Source organism: Coturnix japonica, chromosome 4 (genome assembly GCF_001577835.2).
Source record: "Coturnix japonica isolate 7356 chromosome 4, Coturnix japonica 2.1, whole genome shotgun sequence".
NCBI classification, from domain to species: domain Eukaryota; kingdom Metazoa; phylum Chordata; class Aves; order Galliformes; family Phasianidae; genus Coturnix; species Coturnix japonica.
The window spans coordinates 51,173,891-51,200,714 of NC_029519.1; the positions used below are offsets into that span (position 1 = coordinate 51,173,891).

Below are 26,824 nucleotides of genomic sequence, written 5' to 3' on the forward strand. Positions count from 1 at the left end.
AGAGCAAAGCACCGCCCGGTGGCGGACGGCGCGCATGACGCCGGGAAGTGTTTGGAGAGGCCGCGCCTGGCGAGGAGCACGTGATTTCTCTCGGCGCCGTCGTTGCGTGGTGACGTCACGCGCTGTGGCGGGAAGTTCGGAGCGCGGCGGGACGGGTCGGGCCGCTCAAGGTGTGTGTGTGTGTGTGTGGGGGGAGCTTGAGCTGTGGGCCGCCTTCGGGCCGTGTGTGGGGGTACGTAACGCGCTGGGTCACGCGTGTGCGTGGGTCTCTCGGCCTTATATCGCTGCTTGTGGGGCTGACGGAGCGCTTGCCCATCTCCTTAGGGCGGTGTTGCTGTGCTGTCACTGTCAGCACGTCGGGGCGCAGCTGTGGGGGCGGACTGCCTGTCAGTTGAGCACGCATGGCCGGCCCGCCGGCTGGGAGCCGGTGAAGCGGTGACAACGTTCTTCTGTTAACGGTTTCTGGCTTTAATAAACAGTGTTTTATGCTGAGCCTTCTTCTGTTCTAGGAGAGTGGTTAGGTCCTGGAAAGGTGCCCAGGGAGTTGTGGCATGCCCCCCTTGGAGTTTTCAAGGCCAGCTTGGACGGGCCTGGGCAACCTGATCTAGTAAATGTGCTATGTTTGGTGGGCCACTGCCAGCAGGGGGTTGGAACTGACACTGATCCCTTGAGGTCCTTTCCAACCCGATCATTGTGTGATTCTGTGTGTTCCTCAGGTTGCGTGAAGTCTTTGTGCAATAAGCTGCTGAAGGGCCGTTCTGCTTATGAAATGTGAAGTTGACTTCTGAGTAGAATTAAGCCAAGGCAATGGCTTCTCAAGAATTTACTGTAAGTTTTTTAACGCTACGCCACTAAATATAAAATCAATGAAACGACACTGATGTGTTATTTAAAATGTTTTTCTTTACGTTTATGGTTGTTTCAACGTTTTGCCCTTTGAAACCAGGTGTTGTACACTCACCAGAAAATGAAAAAATCCAAAACGTGGCAAGATGGAGTTCTGAGGATTAGACCTGGAGAAAATAAGGTGAGTGTCTTTACATTGAAATCATCTGCTAGGCAATCAGTGGCCATTTCAACCACCTGTAAAGCAAAATTGGTTTTTTTTTGTGTGGTTTTTTTTTCTTCAATTCCATTTATTTTTCTTTGCAGGCGATCTTGTTTGATGAGAAAGGACAATATTTGGAGAGTATGTTTATAAAATCCCAGGTATCTTTTATTTGGAGCTTGATTTTTATGCTTATTATTGTGGTTTGCATTTCAAAGTCCAGCTTGTTTTCCGTTATTAACTACTTCTACAATGGTTGTGATGTGTTGGATATAAGACAGCACATTTATAGTAATTTTACATTTGAGTATATACAATATTTAGAAGCTCTGTAGTTTCTTAAGTAGCACTATTACATATACATGTTGCATTCTCTTTCCCTAGGTGAATTCTGGAGATAATTTAGAAAGCGAACGATATCTGATCACAGTTGAAGAAGCAAAAATGAAGGAAAACTCTTGCGAGAATCAACCAAGGAAAGCTGAAGTAGTAGATGTGAATAGACGTGGTGTGAAGCCTGGAGTTCTACCTCCCAGGCATCTGTCTGTTGGCTTAAAGAGGAAGTTCAAAGTATGTCTGTTACAAAGATGGTTTGACCCTAACATACATTTTAAAACACAAAGGGCACTTTTAAATGGAATAGTAAATATACAGATAATATCTAACTACCCTTCTTTGGAACTGTAAGTCAAAACGTGTTACTAGTAGCTATTCTTTCCAAAGCTTTTTAAATCTTTGTTTAGTTCTGTAGGATTACAGTAGGATTAAATTGCAAGGATCATGATTATTTTGTTATACATGTATTATTTTATCTGAACCAACCAAGAGAGTCTAGAGTCGGAGAAGACTGAGAGGGGATCTTATGAGTGCTTATAAATATCTACATGGCATGAGTTAAGTGGATGGGGCCAGGTTCTTTTTGTTGGTGCCCAGACAGAACAAGGGGGAGTGGGCACAAACTGCAAAACAGGCAGATCCCTCCAAACCTGAGGAAAAACTTCCTTATTGTAAGGATGACAGAACACTGGAACAGGCTGCCCAGAAAGGGTATGGAGTCTTCTTCTCTGGAGATACTCAGTTTGAGACTCACCTGGATGCTCTCCTACACAACCTGTAGAGAGCCTGCTTTAGAAGGGGGTTGGGTTAGGTGATCTCCAGAGGACCATTCCAACCCCTATGATTCTGTGAAAATATTTTATGGAATGTACTCAATTTTCATCTTTTGCTTATGAAATGTGAAGTTGACTTCTGAGTAGAGTTAACTTTAAATTTCTCTCATAGGGTTTCCAAGGGCCACGTCAGGTTGAAAAGAAAGTATCAACAGTAGAAGATGGAGAAAGAATGGCAGTATTGCCTACATCTGAGCAGAGTCGGGATCTTTTTCCATCCAGGTTTTATAGTACCTCTCCCTTATTTTCTACTGTTTACAAGAAGAATGCAGAAACAGATCTATCTACAGACTTGCGTGAAGATGGAGGTACAGATAACAGAGATCGTGTGACTCCCTCCCCAGTGGTTTCACTTCCATTTCTTCATACGTGTAATGAAACAGAGAAGAAAAATTCTGATCAGTCCATGGTAAAGCCAGAGTCTCCTCTAATAACTGGGCACACCAAGTCTAGTAGTTGGACAGCTGGTCACGGGGCAGTGTCACAGAACATCAGGAGCACAGCACAAATCATAGCTCTTTTGAAATCTAAAACAACACAAGTCTGCAGGGAACAAGCAACGTCTGAAGTCACAAAATGTAGTAGATTTCAAGCACTGGAAAACAGAGATAGTTCATATAGCCTAAAAAGCACAACCCTGCCTGCCTTTTCTGTCAACTCTGACAAAAGCATTGCTCAAAATATTCATCATTTGCCTTCTACAAAGGAAATGGTAAATGATAAAAAGGAATGGAATATTGAAATGCTTATAAATTCATCTGAACCTTGTGATAAAGAAATCACAGGGCGAACACATGACAAAAAGGCTGATAGTTTAAGCCAAGATTTACAAGATCCCTGCAAGACAAATAGTTCTGTACTATCTGAATTAACCATAAGCAGAGTGAGCGACAGCCAGTTTGTGTCTTCTTGTTCAGCAAGTCCAATTGCCTTTGAAGCACCTGTCTCCATATCCAGAGAGCATCTGGCAATTAATGGTCTTCAGGATAATTCATCAATCGATTCTCAGCGTGACCTTCAGCTGAGACAAAGCTCAGAAAGAGCACCTAGTGACTCAGAGCTCTCTGAGGATGTAACAGTGACTGAAAATGGGATTGCACTGCAGGGATTAAGTCCATGTGGCAGGGACTGTAGTCCAGACAAACAGGTGATGGAGGTTAATTTTGACCTGTTGGGGGCTTTTGATTTTCCTGATGTGGACAATGGAGAGCACTGTGAAAGAAATAAAAAAGAGCTCACTGAAGAAGATATGCTTTCAAAAAGTGTAGATTGCTTAGAGGGAGAAGATGGGGCTCAAAATACTGCATTGAGACTTAATTCTTGTTTTGAAGTGATGACACACTGTAAAAAGGAAGAAAACAAGTGTTCAATATATGATGTAGAAAATGATGGCAATCGCTGTACTGAGAACATGCCATTACAGTTTTGTAACAATGTTGTAGGTACAGAGAGTGTTATGGAGGACTCTACCGAAATTGTAGCAGAACTTTTGGATGATAGAAACAGCTTTAAAGAGATTAATGAAAGCCTAATAAGTATTGAAACTGTGAACAATAAGAAGGATCTCGATGTCTGTGCAGCACTTACCATTAATGGCACTTTGGGAACAAAAAGGAAGCACTTTGATCTTTCTCCTGGTGACACAAATGTTGAATGTCACCCTAAAACTGGAATGTTTTGTAAAACTGAAAATGTTTCATGTCTTGCTTCCAGCAGTATTATTTCTACAACAGAAGGACAGACTGAAGATGATATTATGCAGCTTGGATGTAGAAAATCCCCAGACGGTGATATAGAACATTTCTGGGGAACTAAAAGTGATTACATCAAACCAAATAGCCCTGTGCTGACTTTGTCACAAAACTCTGAATCTTGCTGTGGTTCATTCCAAAATATTACAGAAGGTCATCAAAATGTATCTGGCTTTTTGAGTAAGGAAGATACTCTTATTTCCAGAAGTGCTATCTGTCCTTTAGGGAAAGGCCATTCAGCCTCAGAAGAAACAGAAATGGGTGAAACAGAGTTTGAAAATCCATTGAGCGTGAATGTCCCTCATGGAGCCTGCAAAGGTGAAAGAATAGAAATGGACTGTCTGAAATTCATGGCAATGGCTGAAAATTCATCAGATCTTCCTGCTTTGGTAAACAATATCACCCTTCTAAGAGCTTTGTCTCAGTGTAGCACAGCACTAGACAGCTTACAAATGATGAAGGAAAATAATGATGTGTTACATGACGCAGAGACTTCTAAAGAGATACTCAAACCTCTTATCAAAGATGAAGGTTAGATCAGTTTCTATTTCATGACTGACTCTTCCTGGTTGACTTCTGCATTCCCATTTCTCCCACTGAACAGTTAACATTCAGAAGTCATACTTCTATAGCAGTATGTTATGAAAGCTGCATCTCACAACGTTCAGCCTTTAAGGCACCAGCGTGCCTATTTCCCTGTTTCATTTAATTCAGTTAACTATACAGTTCTTTACATGGGAAAGGAGTGCAAGATCATTAATTACTCAGGTTTTATCTAAAGTGACTACTGTATCTTATTATGCTTTTCCATGTCTTGTAGCTATAAAACGGTTTACAGAAATGCCTTACTCAGAAAGTATACAGGCATCTTCATGTTCATGCGTTGATTCTTCTGGCAATTTGGTAACCAGTTTTTGATTACATATATCTGTAGCTACTATATATATTTTTTTTTTTTTTTTAACCAAACTTCCTGGTTTATGAAGTGAGAATTGCTTTATGGTGTCAACTAAGAAACTGATAGTAAACAAAATATGTCATAGAATTGCTCAGGTTGGAAAAGACCTTACAGATCATCGAGTCCAACCACAACCTAACCATCCTACCCTAACCCTAACAACCCTCTGTTAAATCATGTCCCTTAGCACCACATCTAAATGGTTTTTAAACACATCCAGGGATGGTGACTCAACCACCTCCCTAGAAAGGAGGTGTAAAAAGGCTGTAGTTTGAAATACCTTCTGTTTTATAAATATGTGAGGTCATTGGAAAAATCTTCAGATGTATTAGCTTAATTTTTTACCTTAAAAAGGTTGTTAAACTGTGTTAAGCTAATTAGTTTTTGATACATGTATAGCAGCCTAACTTGCATGTTTGATTTATTACAGAAAACTGAGCTGTGTGTTCCACCAAAAGTACTGGGCCAAAGAGACCCCAGGGCATCTGACTGCCAATGGAAGGTACAATTTCTGTGTGAAACTGAAGTATGATGAAAAGTATTAACATTCAAGCCAGTAATTTAGTATTTTCAACATACTACAGTAAGTTCTAATAAATATTTTCCAGCTTCTCAGATCACCTTATGTCAGAATGTCACAACTTTGCATCGATATTTCTGCAAAAACTTTGTTGCTGCTGAATTGAGGGTCAGCAGGATACAGATACTTTCAAAAGCACAGTCTTTCCCCTCCCTCAGTTTTGAAGAGGTTACTTTTATTGTATCTCTGAAAAGTGCTATGTTGGCTTTAGATAGTTCCTGAACGCTGCTTATTTTCAGTTAATAATTCCAGTGTATTGTGTAGCCTGTTGAGTTTCAAGGGTACCAGATAAAGGGATCAGCATCTAGTGAGACAATGTTGAGAGTTCCCTGCTCACAGCTGGGATGGCAGCAGAACCCAGACACTATGGAGTTTGCAGCTGAGAGATTTTTGTCACCTCCATTTTCAAGCAATTATGTCCTTTCTGACTTCAGAGAGGTAAAACATATTTTTCCAAGTTATTCTTACCAACTTTAGTGCAAGAACCAAATGTAATACTTCAGTTAAGCATAATTAATTTTACTTATTGTTGCAGAGTTATGTATTTGCAACATGTACCTTAGTTTTTATGATTCTCTGTTCTATTTCTTTTAAACAATTTATAACATGTGTGATATTTAAAAAGAGATTCCTTGAAGGGAACAGTGATAACGAGGAGTTGTAGCAATTGGTTTTGGTGCATTTGAAATTTTGTCTATAGTTGTTGGAGAGTTTCAGAACAAGGATTAGAAACTTACTTTCTTGGATTATGAGAATTTATTATTACTCCTCATGGATGCAAAGAAACATGTTTTTCTAATGGACTGTACTTCAGTATTGAAAATGATGGAAAAAAAATTATACTTTCTTTTTTCAATTCCAAAATAGGCTAGTTACCATTTTATAATTAGAAATGAGACCTTTGCACAAAGATGCTATTTTCAAGGAAGATAAAAAAGTTTAATTTCTAACAAGATTTTACTGATACTTTTTTGATACAGTCTCCAGATTCAACAAGTCTTCATGAGGACAATACGAATTTTATCAGAGAGGAGAATTTTCAAAAGAAGTTTAATATCAGAGACTCAGTAGTAGATCACTCCCGTAAGTGAAAGTAAATGCAGAATGGTAGTCATTAGCACCCGAACAATTATACTGCCTGACTTCTGTCCCTTGCATGTTTTCCCTAGCATTGGCATTGAACCCATGTTCTGAAGTTCCGCCATGGATAGTGTCAAGCTCACCATCACATTCTGTATTGGGGGAAATGCAGTGGACTTCATGGGAACCTGACAAGGTGTGACCTGATTGACTCTCTGTTGTAGAGCTTTTTGGTTTTACTTCCTCTGTGTTCTTGGTAATAACTTCATGTCTAATTTGTTACTTTTTCACCTTGACTATGAGACATTTCAGTTGTCTAGAATGATAAGAAAGAGAATGATGATAAAGAGCAACAATCAAGGGCAAGTGTTTTTTTCCTTTTTTTTTTTCTCTCCAGTCACTCACTTGAAATATTAATTCTTCATTCTGTAGATTATTTCATCAGTGCAACTGAATTCCTCAGTTTCTCCAGCTTCAGGAAAAAAGGAAAGTGTTCAAGACACCCAGGAACCTCTGGTTCACAGGAACCTACCAAGTGATTCTGAACTTTCAGAAGACATTTTCAGTAAGAGATTATAGTTTATGATTGTACTTGATAATGTTTTTGCTACAAAGTCTGTGATGATTTTTGAAGCACTGTGAGTTGCGCTATAAGAAGAAAAACTAAGTCTTGAAATACACTGATATGTCTGTACAACTGCACGGTTTGTTTTGTTTGATACACTTTTTTCATACATGTGTTTCAGATTTCTAAGCACAACTTTCCATTCAGTTCCCCTTTTTTCCAAGCCACCTCAATAAGGCTCTGTATAGTTGGAATAATACAAGTGTAGAGTTGTAAATGGATAGCCAGAGGGTATCTAAGAAAAGACTCACCAGTGCTGAGGCTTTCAGTTGAGATGGATGCTCTTCACTGTTGAGGCTTCCCACAAAAACTCTACAAAGCAATCTCCAGAAAAAGATGTTACCTTAGCAGTGGTCAGCCCTTAAATGGGATCTAGGAGAGGTGGAGTCAAGGTCCACCCCTTCTGAGAGCACAGCTGGATTACCTTCACCTGTGCACCCACAGCTGACTCATCACTTGGCTCAGATGGTTAATCAGAGGTTCAGGCTGTAATCAACAGTTTCCCTTGCAGCCTCCTTTTCCACGCTCCCCCCCCCCACTCTTCTCCTTATTTTTTCATGGGAGAAACTTAAGTATATGATCCAATCGTATGAAGAAAAATACCTTCCTGTTTGGAGAGGGAAATAAGGCTGTAAGCAAAGCTTCTAATTCATTAATCGCCTGCTTTAGGTTAAATCCACGTTCAGCTGCCTCCTAACCCACTTTCAGTGAGTACATGGACACCTATCACTGACTGTCACTTCTTACTGGGAATGAATTTAGCCAAAGATTCTGGTACTGAAAAGCTTTTTATCCACATTGATTAACATTAATTTTGTACGCTTTTGTGGGGTGATCTTTATCTGTAAAAAGGAATAGATGCTAAGCTGTTTGTTTTCCACGTGGCTACTGTCACTGAGCTACAAAGAATATCAGATTTATAACTTCCACAGCAGATATTTGACTTGAATAATTTCTACCTTTTACTTAAAGAGAAGTAGAGTGCTTACAGATGTGTTCAGAATGTATAAATTAAAGTAATAAAAGAATCACATTTGAAATCATAGAATCACCAAGGTTGGAAAAGACATAAAAGATCATCCAGTCCAACCGTTCTCCTATTACCAATAGCTCCCACTAAACCATGTCCCTCAACACAACATCCAATCGTTCCTTGAATACCCCCAGGGTCGGTGACTCCACCACCTCCCTGGGCAGTGCATTCCAGTGCCTGACCATCCTTTCTGAAAAGTAATATTTCCTAATGTCCAGCCTGAATCTCCCCTGCTGCAGCTTGAAACCATTCCCTCTAGTCCTAAATCTTTCATTTTATGTGGAAAGGTAGTTTGTATAATGTCAGTTATAAGATAGTTTATAAAAGGAAGTACTTGGAATTATTTATTTTAGTTCTTTGTGCACCTAAAGTTAATGTGCCATCTGGAAGTACGGAAAGTTGTTTATAAGTTTTATTTGCTCTACAGCATGGGAGAAAGACAGCTATCCAGAGGAATGCAACTCTGCAGTTAAAATAAAAAGTTCACTTGTCACAGCTACTGCTGAGAAGATTCCCAACATGGAATTTTTCCTAACTGACAGTGAGGAGGTTCAGCAGTCTAATGGCTTTTCAGGAGTCAGATTGAACATCAAGTCAACAGTGTTTCCTATGAGTGCTTCTGGCCCCGAGGACAGGAATTATGAAACCTCTGTGTTTGAGGAGTGTACAGACAAAGGAAATCTGTGCACCCAGCATTCTCAAATGTGACTTCACAATACAGACAAAGCAAGTGGCTAAAATATCTAAACAGTGCTCATTGTGACTTGACAACTCAAAACAGCAGTGATATGGATGTGACTGATGACATCCATGCTGAGAACGTCCTTGGAATGCTGCCGGGTGACACAGGAGAGTGCCAGTACAGCACTGTGAATAGCAGCGCTCCCGGCTCTGTACCTCTGCTGACAGCAAAGAGCGTGCTTGGTGAATGCTGTGCAGATAGCAGCAACCAAGATTTGATTTCAGAGAGGAAGTTACTTCGCTTAAAACAGACTCCTTTAACTGAACCAGCACAAATGGTGTTGAGTCATCTGACCTGCCGCACTGCAACAGATGTCCAGGTGTGTAACTGTTCAAGCAGATACAGTTTAACAGAAACACACTTTTCTGGACAAAGCAACTTCATTTATCTGATTTCCTGCAAGATATTATCAGTATGATAGGATGAGATGTTTCTGTGTATGTAGTAACACAAAAGAGGCTCTGCTACAGAACAGCAGCTGCTAATGGAATTTTTAAGTGGTGTGACCAAGCCTCTATGAAGATAATTCCTTGGTTCACATGGTACCAGATTTAGGGTTTTTTTAGTCTGAATGTAGATGGCAATGAGATGATAAATCAGTACAATGGGCTTTTTCATCTATTATTGGTAAAAACACATTTTCAATAGGTATTTTTCTTAATTGCAAAATCAGCATCACTTTCATGAACATCTACATCTTGCTTCAAAGTATAGTCTCTAATTTGAAAATAAGTCAAATGTAATTTTCATAATAGAAAAATAAATTACGATATTGAATAAGGGCCTACAGAATTAGCAGTTAGCACAGCTGTCTTTAAAATATATATATGTATACATTGGAGAAAATAAAAACAACAAAACAAACCAGTGTTGTTAAGAAGGCAAGCTGTTTTCCCAGGAAAAAATTTTAACTTCAGTGTGCATCCTAAATGATAGTTCCAGCTCACTATGCTACAGTTCCGAGTGTATTTAATTTATTCTTCTTGAATACATGTTCCTGTACTTCCAGCTAACAACTTCAGCAAATGTTTGTGCTAAAGTATGTTTGTATTTTGCTTTTGAAAAACTTTTTCATCTTGAAACTTCTGGTTGCAGAAGAAGGCCCTGAAAAATCTGTTTTTGACAGACCTGTACAGAAGCCATTTATGACAATTTGTCTCACTTGGTTTTACAAGCTTTTAACAGCCTATTCATTTATTTATTTTTAGGACGTAACGGTTTCTGAGTTATCTTTTCCTAATGCAGATAAAGTAAAACATGCTAATCTTCCTAAAAGAAAGATCACCATACCAACTGAGTTTCAGTCTCACATTCACTACAAACAGGTTTTTAAAGCTGCTCTGACAGGTACGTCTAACACCATGCTATGGAAAATGCTGTCTTCTGCACACCATGTATTTCTGAAGCGTCACAAAAGCAGGTTGAGAGGGAAAGGTATAATCAGCATTGTCTGTAGGAACAACTGTTTGTTTTGAACTAGAATCTCTACACATCTTTGTATGCATATATATACACTAATATATACTCAAATATATTCAGTTTGTACTCAAAATTGTAAAGACAAACTGAAAGATTACTATACTTAGCAAAGATGCAACCTTGTGCCTGTTTACTAGAGTCCCATCTAACCATCTGAGCTACCGTTATTCAGTGTTTGCATCATTTGGAGATACAAACTTAAATTTGATTTATATGCAAGCAAGGCAGTTAGAGCATGTTTATTTCATGTGCAATATGTGAATTTTGCAGGCTGCATGGTTTCTTTTAGGACTCAGATTATTTTGATCTAAGCGTGGAACTGAAATTTTCAAATAAAAATGCACGTCTGAATGCTGTGTACATGTAAACATTTTAAAGCTATATTAATTGCTCTTCTATTCTCCTTTCTATGTCAAGAACACTTAAACATAATGCTTTTTGAGTTGTCACAAAGATTACACAACGCTCTTTCCAAAGTGGATATATCGTTTTACACTTCATTGAAAGATGAGCGAAGTGAGAGCAAAGAAAGCTGCGTTCCACTCTGTGATCACATGCGTCCTGCTAAGGTTCTTGTGGTTAAAAAAGAAGGTCAAAACAAGGTGCTGTTTATTCCTTGTCTGTTTGCAGTTTGAGATGCTTGTTATATACACCACATTGAGTGAACAATTCCAGCACAATTCTGAATGAATTATAAATACAAGTTAAAGTGATGCATTCCAGCAATCACTTTTAAGATCATTGGTAGTAACTGTTCTTGTCCAGAACTGCTGATGTAACAGTTCTCCCCACAGAGAAAGAGCTTTATATATGTGAGAGAAAGCCTTTAATTAATAATTTGTTCAGTTATACTGGATTTCTTTAAGCTGTGATTATACAAGCTGGCTTGAGAAACTGGGAGGTGTCAGGAACACCTTTGTTTTTTACCACTAAACAAGCTGAAAACACAGATGTTTATCTGATTATTTCTGTAGTAGCTAGTACTGGTCAATTGCTCTACATTTGTGTTTTGCTTTGTTTTTTTTAAACTTGCTTGTTTTAAAGTGCTTGTTTAAGATCTCCCTCTCCTGCCTTTCCAGGGCCGTCTGTTCTATGCCTGCGATGCCCCAAGAGCTGAGCGGTGTTCATTTTTCAAGTGGACAGAAGAAGTGAATCCTGCACAAATGAAAAAATTCAGACCAAGTGTAGTGCTTCATGATGTAAAAAGTATTGGGGCATACCTCCGAAATCAAAACATTTTTGTGTTTGATGGATGCCAGCTTTTTGTGAGGTATTCTGAAATGGCATACAGCTTTTATGGGTGCTAGATGAACTGCAGGGTCTATAAAAACACTATTAACTTTGGATTTCAGCCACCTTTAACAGACACATGCACTGTGTTTAAAGAGGTTGCACTTCTATGTAGAAGTGTAAAAGCCAAATAAGTAAAGGATTATTATTTACAACAATGGCATTTCAGGTCAGTACTCTTTTCCATGAGAATCAAAACTGTTTATCAGCAGTTTTATCAATTGCTTAATGAAAATTCTTATGATGGTTGCATCTGAATTACTGTTCGATCTTTCTTAAGGGAACTTAGAACAGTCTTTGATATATTTTTCCCAGTAATGCTTTTTAAAAACAGACATACATTCAAGATACCAGGTTATTAATATTTAAAAGGAAAAAAAGCCACCTGTTTGGATATAGCACACATTCTACATGTAGGTTATATCTAAGGCTCTTCTATGCTGTTAGATTGTAAGGAAAACAATTTGATATTTAGCTGAATATCAGAAGATATATTCATTTAAACCTTACTAAGATGAGCAGCCAAAATCTATGCTGCTTAGTCTGGTTCTATCTGTGGAACTTTCCTATTTTTTTCTTGGCAATGAACCTGTAACATACCAACTGATCACATGTTTTTTCTGGAAATTACAATTGAACAGGAAAGGCTATGAAATTCGAACACAATGGTGTAGTAAGCTCAAGAAACTTATGAATGTGCATGCTGAATCTGACGGGGATTCCAAAAGTAAACTGTACCTCAAGCTAAGCAGAAAGGAGCATTATTCTCTCTATAGCAAAGGTAAGAAATTTTAAATGTAGGCTATTATTCTAATGCCTAATGTTCATGTGCCTTTTTGAGTTTCTTTTGAGACTGCAATTTGAAACAGTATCTCCTTATGGAATGCCTGATAACTTGATGCTTCCTTTCTAATTCTAGAATGGCAACAAAGTATCTTTTTATTTCATCTTTTCCTGTAAACGCTGATATAATTTAGAAAAAATATGAACTCCATGTCTTTAGATTTGAATCGTATGAAATCTGTAAATAGCTGAATTTTCAGGAAAGCCCAATATTCAAGTAGAATATAGTGAAGGAAAACTTGATACGATTGGTGTTCCAATAGGTGTTGCCTATTTTATCTAATTTCATGACATGTCACAGAGTCAGAGGGCATTTGGTGGCGTGATCCATGTTGCTTAATCCAGTACTTATTAAATTGATACATATATTTTTCTCATTTATTCATTTTGCTATGGAATGGTACGTAAAGAAATTAGGCAGAAATTAGAACATGTTTGTAAATGCTTTACTACAAGCTCTAAAATATGCTAATAGATCAGTTTTGCTATTTTAAATTCTGAAACTCTGCAAAAGGACAACTTGCGAGTGGAAAATTTGCTAGTCATTATTGTAACAGGCAAATATATATGGCCTAGTGTACCCTCAGCTGATGTGCCTAGCAAAGCCAAACATTAGTAGGTTACAATATGTGATGCCATTGAAAGGGAAGAAAGCCAAGAAGTTAACTGGATTCATATACTGAAGTGATTTGCTCTGAATACTGCCAGAATTTATAAGGCTGAGGATTTGTCAGAGGTTAACTGGCACTAAGTGCATTAAGGAGAGAACTTTACTACTACAATGAATTTTAGACAGGGAGCACTTGGCAAATTGATAATTTAAGTTATTCTTTCTTTGGGAACTGAACTAACATGTTAAGGACTTTCTATTACCCCTCACTTTCATGTTAGCTGTCATTTAATTTACAACCTACTTGATGTTTCACTTTTCTATCTGGCTTCCATCTGTTTAAAAGATATTAGATGTTTTAAAGTTAACAAGAACTCTCTTGTTTTCACAGATGATATTTGGGTTGTTTCAAAGACTCTGAATTTTGATCCCCTTGATACTTTCATTGCAAGCAGTGCTTTCTTTGGACCAACACATAACAACGAAGTAGAACTACTACCACTGAAAGGCTATTGCCCCTCAAACTGGCACTCACACAGTAAGTTTTATTCTAAATAATTAAGAAAAGTGGAAAACAATTACTGTGGGGGAAAAATATGGCTAGCTATGAAGGATGAGATTTGAGTTTCTCAAATCTAGTGCATGATTTGATTCACAGTGTTGTTTTTTTTAATATATGTAATTTGAATACAATGCTTAACACATTGAAAGCTGCAGAGTAACTGGTTAGAAATTCTGAACAGATGATGAAGAGATGAGGATAATACAAATGGCATACAGAGAGTGCAAGTTGGCTGTGAGAGTGTAGGTAAAAAGTAGGTTCATGTTGTTACTGCCCTTAAGCAAAAATCTCAAGCAATTCACTGTATAATTATTTGTACTTACATAAAACGAGTATTAAGTCTGTGATTTGGCTGTCCTAGTGTTCCTCTCAGTTCATTTGTTGCTGCAATTTGGAATAACTGAAAACAAAACAAAAAACATTTCAAGAATCAGAAAAACCCCCAAATCTCTACTTCATGTTACTATCATCAGATTTTAAACAGAGAATTGTAGTATCAGTGTAGTTTCAATAAACCACTAATTGTTATATATATTATTTTACCCCAAAAGCAATTAGTTTTGTTTGTTCCCTGCATGTGAATTATAGTACTGAATCTCATAAGCTATCAGTGTCTGGAAGAATTTAATACATAGCTTTGCTATCTTAATGTTGTTAAATCACAGTTTCATATTTATTTTTTTACTCCACAAGATTCTGCTCCCAACTTAATTTGTGACCATAAATAATGCAGCAGGACTTATTCAGCATTTTCTAATTCATTTCTCTGCCCAATTTGAAAGTTTGGCTTATTTCATTTTTTCCTAATTTTATTTTTCTCTGGCCTTTTCAGCATCAGTTCATGCCTTGCTAGTTTGTAATGCCAGTGGTGAGCTTATATCCTTAAGAAATATGGAAGAATACTTCAACCCATCTACTTTACCACTAATACCATATCTACTAAAAATGTAAGTTACTGTTTCAGTGTCAGTGTAAACATACAATATGTAAATAGGTACAGGGAAAAAAAAATACCATTAAGTTTGCTCTATTAAAAAGTGGACTTTCAGAGAAGTGGTGGAGTCGCTGTCCCTGGAGGTGTTCAAGAAACATATAGATGCTGTACTTAAGGACATAGTTTAGTGGGCAATTATAATGCTATAATAGGATGGAAAGTACCATGATAATAGCAGTCTGGCTAAGTCTTTGGCTGCAGAAAGTGAGAATGAGCCCAAGTGCAGCAGCCATGGATGCAGAAATGAAGGAAAAGAGCTGCTTACCTTTGGAAAGCCTCAGGTAGGCAGAGATCTCCAGCAAGAGGTACCCTCATCTCCGCTGCCAACCTCCTGGCTCCACCTCTTTCAGTCAGGTACAATACATACATCTGAGCTGCCCTGCTTGGCCCTGCCTTCCCACCAGGTGCTCAGTCACTACTTCAGGCCATGACTCAGCATTTCCACAATATTGGTGGTAGGTAGCCAGTTGGACTAGATGATCATAGAGGTCTTTTCCAACCTTTATATGAATCAGTGAATCACAATATAAAACAAGTAATTATGTGAACCCCTGCTACCTTTGACTACATGTTTCTACTACTCCTAATTCTGTCAGCCTTGAGTAAGTCAGAGGAAAGTCTAACCTCACACTAAGTAGGATAAAAGCCAAAAAACCTGTATAGCATGATACAGGCTTCCCTTGAGAAATAATAAGAGGCAGAAATATGCAGTCTTCCAGGTGTGCATCAGAATGAAGCGGGCAGCAACTTCTTTGTATGTCAACTATTAATTACAATCCATCAGCATTTTGGCATAGGTGAGAGAATGTCAGAACAATGAGATGCAATTCATACAGATGCAGAATTATAACACAGCTTTTTTCTGTTTCATTTTTCTTAGGAATCTTGATTCTGAAAAACCTACTAGGAGAATCAACAAAAGAAAATTTACTCCACCTGCCATGAGCCTGGTACACAAAAAGACATATGCATCTGCCAGCACTGAAGTGGCAATGGAACTAGCTGAAAAGATGATCCTAACATTCTCACTGAATCCAGATCAAGCTACATCTCTGATTCATATAGCTCAGATGATGACCTCATATGCAAATACAAAACCAGTGGAAGAACATCAGATTTTCCCTATCACAATCATACATGGTATATAGCAAACATTACAATGATTTGCTATTTTATTCTTTACAGAAATGCTGGTTGATATGTAACACCAGCATTAGTGAAATATCCCTGAGTTCTCTCAGTGATGAAACACTAAACTTGTTTCCTTTGTATCATCATATTCACAGTCTTACATAGACTTAAAAACAAATTCTTAAGTCTGGGTAAACATTGACTTATTTTCAAAGGCAGTAAAAATAAAAGCATTGAGTCAACTGCCTCTATGTATGGAATATCCTTTTCAGCACTTCTGTAACACCAGTGTTCATGCATTTCCTTAAAAATCATGCCATGCATGAGGTCCTTCTGATAAGAACATTACAATCATAACATACATTCTGTCAGCACAGAACTTGATGAATTTGTACTTGAATTTGCATCCTGCCTCATCACTACTATGAGTTTTTAGATCCTGGCAAAAATGAACACATGGGCAATAATAACAGTCTTCATATGGATTAGCTTAACTAAATTTCAGGCAAAATAACAGTATTAGTGTATTAATCTTATTAGTGATTAGAAAAAAATCATCACCATCTCAAATTTCTTATAGTGTGCATAAGGTCATAATAAGAGGGATGTGTACAGATAAATAAAAACACATGCAGTAAAGTGTAAACCAACTGGTTGCCCCTGGATACTTGCTACTGAGGCAAATTCAAGCAGTGTTTTTACAGGAATTACAGCACGATACTATCACAAGATAAAGTTGATCAAAACTACATTTCTAGAAAGCCTTCATGTGAACTTGTTGATTTTTTTTCTAACATATCAGGTGTTTTTGGAGCTGGAAAGAGCTATTTGCTGTCTGTTGTGATCTTGTTCCTGGTCCAGCTTTTTGAAAGCAGTGAAGCTAAGGAGGGTCCAGAGCTAGCTCCATGGAAACTTCTGATTGCTTCTTCCACTAATGTTGCTGTTGACAGGATATTGTTGTGGTAGGTTACTATGAATTAAGATTTCAGAAGTTGTTGTTTGAAAGTCAACAATGCACTTAAATATTACTGGCAATTATGCTGGTTTTTCCAGTATAGTACCTTGGATTATACTTGCATTCTTTCCCCTGTAAGTTGTTGCAACTGGGGCTTTAACTTTATTCTTACTCCTTTACACAGTGTGCCTATTCTAGGAGGAAAAAGACTAAGTGGACTAGTGGACTATTTTATATGAGCCTAATCTCACACTGTCATCACATTTACTATTAGAATCCACCCAAGACAGAAATTAGGAATGCTCAGGAAGCTCAGTAACAGTGGCATGGGGGGGATATCAGACTTGGGAAGCTTCACCAAATACCAAGAGAAGAGGATATGTTAGAGGTTAAGACAGTTTGGAAGGAAATAGGGAGAAACACTGAATACAAGTTGAGAATTATAAAGGAATTGAGCATTTTTTGAGACAAATCACAATGAGGTAATTTAGATTTATTTCAATTTATTTGACTTGTGATTCACATTACTTCAGTTTGGTACGTTGCTGAAGTTTGTATTCTTTAATGTTCCGATGTCTTTTCATCGGGGGAAAAAAAAAAAATCTTTTGTGCTTTTTCAGAATTAATGCCTACCTTTTCCTAATGTGCATCATCTCTTTTTCTTTGAAGTCTGCTTGATCTTGGATTTGAGGACTTTATCAGGGTGGGAAGTATTAGGAAAATCGCCAAAGCAGTTCTTCCATATAGGTAAGTATGTTAACCTTTAGGGGATCTGAGCCAATTATACAGTTCATGATAGTGATTTTACAGCATGCACACTATCTTGAGGTTGTTCAAAATGAGACTGTAATATGACTGTCTTATTCTCTCCACCTACCCCGACAAAGTTGGTAAATTTTATCTTGATTTAGGCACATGACTTTGTATTGAATAGGGGTAATGCTTTTAAATGGAAATCAATAGAGAACAAATTAACAACAGTGAGAGATTTGACCATTTGCACAAAGAAGAAAAGCAAAAAAAAAGACTCAAGATATATATATATATATTGTTCTAGCAACATAGGAGGAAGCGATACATTTAACGCTCAGAATTAATAGTAACATCTTGTGAATGCTGTACTTCTTAGCCAAGGCATCTCCACTGCATACAGAGGAAGTGTCTTGGCATCTGTCTTTTGTCTATTTAAAACTAAACAACCAACGTAGTATGTTCAAAACTGTGGAGGGAATTAAGTACAGTTCAAGTTAAAATTACCACTCCTTGGTGTGAACAGAATGCCAAGGGTACAAAGAAGTATGAGTGAAAATTTGCCCCATGCTTCTACTCCACACTGAAATCAACTATAAGGGCTTGGGGGAGTCATTTACTACACATCTTTAGTTAAGGCAGTGGGTTTAAGCTGGTGAGATAAAAGTCTGTTTTAAAACATATTTTATCAGTTTATCTCAGCTCATATAGGTTAGTAAATTGTTGTAAAATACTTTTATGTTGCATAACTACTTTCTGTATATTGTGTGTTAACTAAACGTTTAAGACAATGTTGTTTTAATGTATGTTATGAAATCTTTAAGTTTACATGCTGGCTCAGGAAATGAAAATGAACAGTTAAAAGAACTTCTTGCTCTCATGAAGGAAGACTTAGCTCCAGCTGAAAAAACATATGTAAGGAAGAGCATTGAGCGACATAAACTGGGGACCAATAAAACTGCACTGCAACAGGTACAGTCAAAGTGGGTGGGATGGGAAAGCAGTCTTTCAATATGCCTTCCCTGCAAGGCCCAGCAATTGGAAACTGGGAATCCTCTCTGGTGCTGAGAAACTGCCAAGCACCTCAAGTTTTAAAATGAATGTTCAGAATAAGACAGCTTTGATTCTACAAGCGTAGAATAATGGCTTACATGCTTCTGACTTGAGTGGTATTTGCAGTTCCTATTTATGATAAATTATGAGACAGAAACCTATTTTGAATTTACTGTAGTCTGTTCTAACATCACCACTACAGTTACAAGGAGAGAAAAATTACTGAACATTGTCTGCACTGTCACTCCAAAGGTAAAACGTATAGTCTGACAGGTAAGAAGTAAGGAATTAACTAAATCTAGTTAACCCAGAACTGAGAAGCAGCTGCCAAGTTCAAACCTTTCAAATATATTTAAGTAACTTTTCAAAACACTGCATTTTACCACTTCCTGTGGAAAAACCTCCTAATCCCCAGTTATTTGCTTCTTTTCCCTCATTTCTAGACTCAAGTGATTTGAGGTTGTTGTAGAGCAATTATAACAAAGCAGATCTGAGCACTGTGGGTTTTTAGTGCTTGTTCCTAGTAATCATTGCTGCCATTTTTGCTACCAGGGCTCAAAAGGTTTTGGAGAATTGTGTAATTTGAACTCTTTCTGTACCTGACCTGTTCTGGCCTTCAAAAAAAAATCCATGAATCTGTGAATGGTTTTCATGCTCGGTGTATTTCTATGTTAGAAATGTTAACCTTTGATCCTCCTCTTTGTGTACACTATCTTTTACCTGGAGTTAGAATTTAATTTTTTGAGATTTAGTATAGCATGTAGTAGAATAGCTAAAAATTAATTGAAGTGTATTCCATTGCCAGAGTTGGTAGTCTCTTTATAGTACATAACTATAAGTGATCATTATGTTTCTCTATCAATTTTTCCTTTACTAATGACAAAGGTAAAAGTGGTTGGAGTGACCTGTGCTGCCTGTCCATTCCCTTGCTTGGATACTCTTAAGTTTCCTGTAGTGGTGCTGGATGAGTGCAGTCAGATGACTGAACCTACTTCTCTCCTTCCTATTGCAAGGTACCACCATCCTTCTGTGTTTCAGCTGAGAAGTAACTTTCAGTTAGTAGTGACACAGCCTCACATTACCAAACTTGGATGTCCTTTTAAGAACACAAACCCTAAGATCTCACCTTAAAAACAAGAACAACAATTACAAATAGAGGACTGCTTTTAGATGGTTTTCTTGAGTTACTGAGTTACTTGAACTCTAGAAAGTGTGGTAGAGAAGGGAGAAACAAGGCAATTCACAACATAAGAGAGATTGCAGTTTCATTACATTTAACATCCTTTTTTAGATCTTTTTAAAGGCTTTTTATAACATTCTTGTTTAGGTTTCAGTGTGAAAAGCTAGTCCTTGTTGGAGATCCCAAGCAACTGCCACCAACTATTCAAGGGTCCGAAAGCATTCATGAAAAAGGACTGGAGCAGACTCTCTTTGATAGGCTTTGCTTAATGGTATGTACTGCTAATCACATCTTCTCTAAAGACGGAAGATAAAATTTTAAGTCTTCTGAAGTCACTAAGACTTCCAATTTAGGTGTCAAAGAACCAGCATTCCAGCCTGCTTTTGAATCAATTAGATTCCATTTTAGTGCATTTCTCCATAAGCGTTATTTGCACAACACAAGACATTGCATAATAAATGTAAAATAAAAATAAGAAACAGCGACAGATTATTTCTCCTTATCTTTATGTACAGGTTTCAACCTATGCAGAGGAATTAGAGGCTACAGTATTTGTTCTAACTTTTGTTAGAAGTGTTAAGATTAAGTCACTTCTTGCAGGAATTGCTTCTATTTTTTGTTTGACTGAGTTGTCATTTCAAAATAGGTAGTAATTGTTTTTCCTATTCATGTTCTCTACATCATAATCCTTTAGGGACATAAAACAATACTGCTACGGACACAGTACCGATGCCACCCTGCTATTAGTGCCATAGCCAATGAGCTGTTCTATGAAGGAAACCTGATAGATGGTGTTTCTGAGAAGGAAAGAAGTCCTTTACTGGATTGGCTTCCAACACTGTGTTTTTATAGTGTTAGTGGGCTGGAGCAAGTAAGTTTTCACAACATTTCTCATCTTAAAAGATGATATTGTAGGGTTTCCTCCCTTCTGTTTCCATTCTTATTGTGCAATTGAGTGTATTTTAACTGCTGTTAATGAGAGCTAAATTAGAAATCTTCTGTATTTCCAGATTGAAAGAGACAACAGCTTTTATAACATGGCAGAAGTTCATTTCACAGTCAAGCTTATCCAGTCTCTGATTGCAAGTGACATAGATGGATCTGCAGTGGGTGTGATTACATTTTATAAGTCACAGATGTATAAGGTTTGTACGATATACCACTAATAAAACAGATATAAATTTATTCTAAGCAAAGGCTCCATTTCAACTAGGAATAGTGAACTAGAAGTGAGAAACAAGTGCTGAAAGATAAACCAGAATTTAGTTTACCTTTCTTGTTTAAGAAAAGAAAAAACTCTCTTAGTCCTCAAGTCAAAACCCTTCTTTAGTTTTTTGTTAAAAACAAATAAAACCATTCCCTTTTTCCTGCTGTAATAGTCAGAAAGAACAACACAATAAGATGGTAATACAAGAGGTGTAGCGACAAAAAGACAAACACAATAGAAACACATTATACAGAAAGGAAAAAAGGACTACTCACCCATCTCTGAAGATGTAGGTTCATAGAGAAAAGCTCCACTAGGGAGGGACCTCCAATCAGAAATCCTTCCCCAGTGGCAGTCAGCCCTTAAATGAGGTCTAACAGAGGTGGAGCCAGGCTCCACCCCTTCTGGCCACACCTCTGAATTGCCTTCACCTGTGCTTGCAGGGCTGACTGGATCCTTTCCCCAGTTGATCAATCAGTGGTTTGGGCCATGACTCAGCAGTTCCCATATACATAATTTTAATATATGATTTGGGTGCTGTTACAGGTTGATATGTGTGACAAGGTGAGATAGTGAAGAGATCTGCGTAGCAAGGCTGTGTTCGTACCTCAGTCAGTCAGGGCGTGATATGGGCTGCTGTGATTACTAAATGCAAGCATGGTTTGCCACACGGAGCAGACTGGTGTTTTATCAAATGCAGTCTCATTCCATAATACTTTACTGTAGGTAGCAAATATTTATTATCATTGTGCTTTGTAGTTTCTTAGTTTGCATCTTGTGTAGACTCAGACTTGTAGTTTTTGCTCAAGACAAATAATTGACAGAGCAGCATAACTCATCAGCATCCATATTCATCTGTCTACAGATACAGAACTTGCTTAGGAATGTACATTCTGAGGCTTTTCCAATGAAGGCTGTCCAGGTGTCCACTGTAGATGCATTCCAGGGAGCTGAGAAGGAGATCATTATTCTGTCGTGTGTAAGAACAAGACAAACTGGATTCACAGACTCAGAAAAGAGAATGAATGTTGCACTAACAAGGGCAAAGAGGCACCTGCTGATTGTTGGAAATCTGACCTGCTTAAGTAAGAACAGACTCTACGAAAGAGTAATTAATCACTGCAAAGGTATTACACTTTTCCTTTGTTGTCAAAAAACATGTAGCTCGTTTTTTAAAGTTATACAGTATGCTGTATATAGCAATATATGTACTATACAGTATGCGTCTTTCATAATGCATAATATGCATACTATGCAAAATACAATATATTCCTACATACATGGTATACTGCAAGTAGATCGCAAGCATAAAAGTTTGTTTGCAGTTTTATCTGCAAACTGCTCTTATACGTTAAGTATCTTTGTTATCCAGTAATGGGACTTCTTTTTTCTTCTCTTGATGGCATCACATAGATGGACCACATACTCTGGTAAGGAGATTTGGAGATGATTACTGCAATTCTAGTGCTTTACCAGTTTGGTTTTTACACAGCAAGCCAGGCAGAAACATATTGTAAAGCAGTTTTTCCATGCAGCTCTATTTCTAAGTCGGACATATTAAACAAGGGAAAGACAAACACACCATGTCTTTCTGCAACAGAGAAGTCATTCCATATCTCAAAGCACGAGTACATTTAATCCTACCTTTTGCCTTACTGATTATCATTGAATTAGAGAAGTGAAAGAGAGTCCCAGTTTCTAAAATGTCTTCAGTAAACTGTGTGAATCCAACTCCTCAGCACCCACTGCAGTGTCCTTGCAGAAACACATCTGCCCTTTGCACAGAGAGGCCCTCACCTTAGCACATACTACAGGAGGAGTTTTTAGTCTCTAAAACAACAGATAAGAATTCACTACAAGAAGTGCCAAAATACTAATTTAACTCTATCTACTTGGTTGGCATCAAAGCGGGCAGAACAACAACGATGTCCCCAGTAGCAAATATTAGAACCAACCTTTGATGTGTTTTGGGGAATGGATGTTCTCATTGCCACACACTGAACTACGAGATGGATGCTGTGAAGTGAGATATAATTATCCTTCTGAATGTTGCTTTCAGGACGAGAAAACGGATTGCAACATGCAAGCCAATGTGAGCAGCAGCTAAACGACATTCTTAAGTACTATTTGGAGGAAAAGAAGGAAGAAGAGCAGAGCAAGAAAAAGGAAAAATAAAACGTGTGTATTTTATTTTGACAATATGTGAATGGTGTGTCTATAAACATTACGGGTACTGCTGTGAATGTAATATTTAATGTTTAACGAGGGGAAATCTTATTGGCATCTGTTGTGATTCTCCTCTTTTGGCAGCCCCTTGCTTGGATGACTGAAACTAAAGAATATAGGAACTGCAAGGTATCTGAAATCCCTTTAATTCTGTTATTAATATTAGCACGAATTATTTAATTACTAAGCTTATGAAGTACCTAATTGCATTAGTGTTTTGTTTTTCTTCAGGTTCGATACACGCGTAACTGCCTATTGTAAAAACACGTGTCACTTTGCCTATTTACGAATCAGTCCAAGCCAAGAGCGTGGCTCTGACAGTAGAACGGCCCAAGGCAGTGTGGTTTATTCAAAGAGAATGGGATGCCCTCGGTTGAAGCCAGCATCCCCACCCGGCTCGGCGCAGCCCCACCGGGCCGCCAGGTGTCGCCGCCCGCCGCCGGGAGCGCTCCGCGTTGCTCCGTGCAGCGCTGCTGACACCTCGGCTCTCGCTCCCTAAAATCTCAATCAACAATCCATTAGGACTCAACGGGAGTAAAACTAAATCCTCGTTTAAGTGTATTTATCCGATCTCTTTTCTCTCTTTCAAATGCTAAATCCATTTCAGCATATGCCCCCTCTTTCTCTCGCCTTTCTCTAAAGCCCGGCAGCCCACACTGCTCTTGTAAATATGAAAGATGCTAATCATATGACATATCACGTCTCAGTCGGGGCCTGGAATAAAGCCTTGAGATTTGGGATCATTGCCTCCAGACAACAGCTTCATCAGCCGGAAAGTTGGTTTTTTTCTCCTTTCCTTCAACTCTCAATCCCTTCTTTGTCTAGAGGAAAATGCAGCCAACTCGAGCCACCCCGGCCATATGGTTCACTCTGTGTTTTCTTAGTGAATTCTGAATTGTTTGTGACTTGCGGAGGGGTTTTTTTGGGAGCGTGTATAAAGACATAGAAGGGGCTGCCCGCGCTGGGCAGGGCCGGGCCATGTCCTTCACGTGCCCATTTCACACACTCCTGTGGCTGCCCCACGACCACGCGCTGCCCGGACACGGCCCCAGGCTCAGCAGCACCACGATGCTTCCTGGGGCTCTCACAGTTATTCCCCTTTTGATAACCAAAGTGCCTTCCTGAAGGTGAGGCGATTTCGGGGCCGAGGGTGCAGGTTGCTCACTCATGACAAACCCGCACGGCTGCCAGGGCTGAGAGGTAAGGCAGGGCTCTGCGTAAAGCACGGCTCCTCTGCCCCGTGTGTGCCGGGAGCCGAATGGCTGCGGTGTGCTGCGGGTTGGACAGCCCCATTTGATAGCAGCCTGCCAAATTTTCTTTCTCTCTTTCCTTACACAAACCCCCCAAAAAGGCCCTTTCACCAAATCATTAAATTCTACAGAGGTGGTCAAGCTAGTCCTGCTTTTCATGCGTTCGAGAAAGAAAAGGGTCCTTGAAGTTTAGAAGATGCCCAAGGAAAACTCATTGAATGACATCAAAAGAATGAGTTTCCATAGCTGTTGAAGCACGAGAGCTGTGTAGCTGCACAAAGGCGGGTTGGGGCAGTGGGACTGTCCCACTGCTCTATCCCAGCACAATTGGGTCACTGAAATAGGGAATTAATTACCATTGGAGAGTGGGCAGCCCATTCACTGCTGGCTGAGTTTTATTAAACGCCAATATAAATAACAAAACAACTCTTGTGGCTGCACTATTCCTACACGCCAAAGGAAGGATTATGTCGGGGATTAACATCTTAAAGTCTATGAGACTTTCTGACTCAAGGCTCGGAGCTGGTAATCGTATTTGTCTCCTGGTTCAGCGATTAGTGCTCTCCCTCGCGCACCTTCGCCTGGATGGCCAATGTCCCTTTTTGCAGGCACCGGGTTTTTCACACAATCGGCTGTTCTTTTCCCCACATCTATAGAAAAGAATAAGAAAACTGAAGCGTGTTCACGCGATCCTCAAGCTTCTTCTCTTCTTCATGGGAAAGGAAGGCACCGGCAGCCCTTTTTCACAGGGGGGAGGTGGGGGAGGCAAATCCTCGGGGGGGTCGGGGGGGGCAGCGGGGCTCTGCATGGCAAAATCACTCCGCAGCCTGCACCTGCCATGCAAATCCACCGGGAACAATCAGCCCGACCGGGGGCTCGTCCGCAAGGGGGGCTGGGCCAGGATGCCGGGGCAGCACTGCCCGGGGGGGCTGATCCTAAAGGAACCCCAAATACGGAGGCCCGCCCTTCCCTCCCAGCAGTGCTTCTGGCTGCGGCATGCCAGGGGCTGCCCCCTGCCGAGCACCCCTCATTCACCCTCTGGGAAGGGGCTGTGTTTTGACCCCCAGGTTAAGGGCTGGGCCACCACACCGCAGGCTGGGCACCCCGCCATTAGCATCTTGGGGGGCTCCGTCCCACTCACCCTTTGGAGCCCTGGGAGCCCAGGGCCTGCTGCCCCCACCCTGCTGGGCCACGGGGCCAGCACAGGCACTTACTCACAACTTGTGAGGTCGGAGCGTGGACGGGCCGCGTCCAAAGGTCTCTCAGCAACACAGACCCTAAACTTTTAGGGCTCTCGGGTCGCCTCCGAGTTCAGTCTTCTTACAACAAACAAAGCCCTTCTGAAGGTCTCCCCCTCTCCCGTGCACCAGCTCAGCATCCTTTATTTCTGGGCCGTGTGATAAGCTTAAATCATTGTGCTCCCATTTCTTGATCGTCGCCTACTTCACCCCTTTGTTCCCATAAAGTAGGATTGAGTCTGGCAAAGGGGCTGAAGTTGAACAGTTTGACCCCGGGGGACAGTTCAGGCCCTCACCCCGGCCCTGCCCAGCCCTCGCCCCACACAGCGCTGAGCCTCCGTCCTGCTGGGTGAGTGAGGGCTGCTGCTGCCCCGTGCCGGGCTCCTCACACATAGAGATCTCCTGTTTCTCAGAAGAGGGAAATGTGTTCAAGTCGCTTGGCAGAGTCGCAGATGTTCTGTAATGGATTGGCTAAATGTGGTGTGGGGCGGCAGGGTACACGTCTGTGCAGCAGCAAAGAAGCAAGAACGGGGCTGGGGACAGCAAGAGCAATAGGAGGGAATGGCTTTAAGCTGAAAGGGGAGATTTAGGTTAGATGCTCGGAGGAAACTCTTTATTTGGAGGGTGGTGAGGCTCTGGCACAGCTGCCCAGAGAGGCTGTGGATGCCCCATCTCTGGAGGTGCCCAAGGCCAGGCTGGATGGGGCCTGAGCGGCCCAAACTGGTGGGGGCAACTTGCCCGTGGCAGGGGGTTGGGTCCCTTCCAACCCACACCAACGATGCTGCGATTCTATCACTTGTGTGCGCGTGTACTGCACACCACGGGACTCGCACGTACATCTCAGCTCTGTCACGCTGATCCAAGCCTCTCCTTTTTCCCACCAGCTGCAAGGCAAGCTCTATTTTAAAGCCTCCTACTTTTATCCCAAACCGCCGCATCCCACCGGCACCGGTCAGCGAACCGGGCCCGGGGCTGGGCCCGACGTTCCCTGCCGCACAGACGACTGCGGCGTCGAGCCGGTGGGAGCGAACAGCCGAGGGTCGGAACGCAGGAGCCGCCTCACAGCTTCA

General features: G+C 40.0%; 1 protein-coding gene across 1 annotated transcript; it reads left to right on the plus strand.

The window, feature by feature from the left end:
• Positions 1-98: 98 nt before the first annotated feature.
• On the plus strand, positions 99-24,657 carry ZGRF1 (zinc finger GRF-type containing 1). The gene is given in 30 exon segments (XM_015861993.2): positions 99-164; positions 711-828; positions 947-1,027; positions 1,153-1,209; positions 1,433-1,618; positions 2,330-4,499; positions 4,789-4,871; positions 5,357-5,428; positions 5,771-5,944; positions 6,487-6,589; positions 6,676-6,782; positions 7,019-7,151; positions 8,672-8,905; positions 8,908-9,305; positions 10,195-10,333; positions 10,883-11,067; positions 11,545-11,735; positions 12,397-12,536; positions 13,600-13,746; positions 14,603-14,717; positions 15,645-15,904; positions 16,698-16,857; positions 17,520-17,597; positions 18,425-18,572; positions 19,539-19,666; positions 19,981-20,104; positions 20,528-20,704; positions 20,844-20,978; positions 21,906-22,167; positions 23,100-24,657. Coding segments are annotated over 29 exon segments (6,324 nt in total). The 5' UTR covers positions 99-164; positions 711-807; the 3' UTR covers positions 23,216-24,657.
• The last annotated feature ends 2,167 nt before the right edge of the window (positions 24,658-26,824 follow it).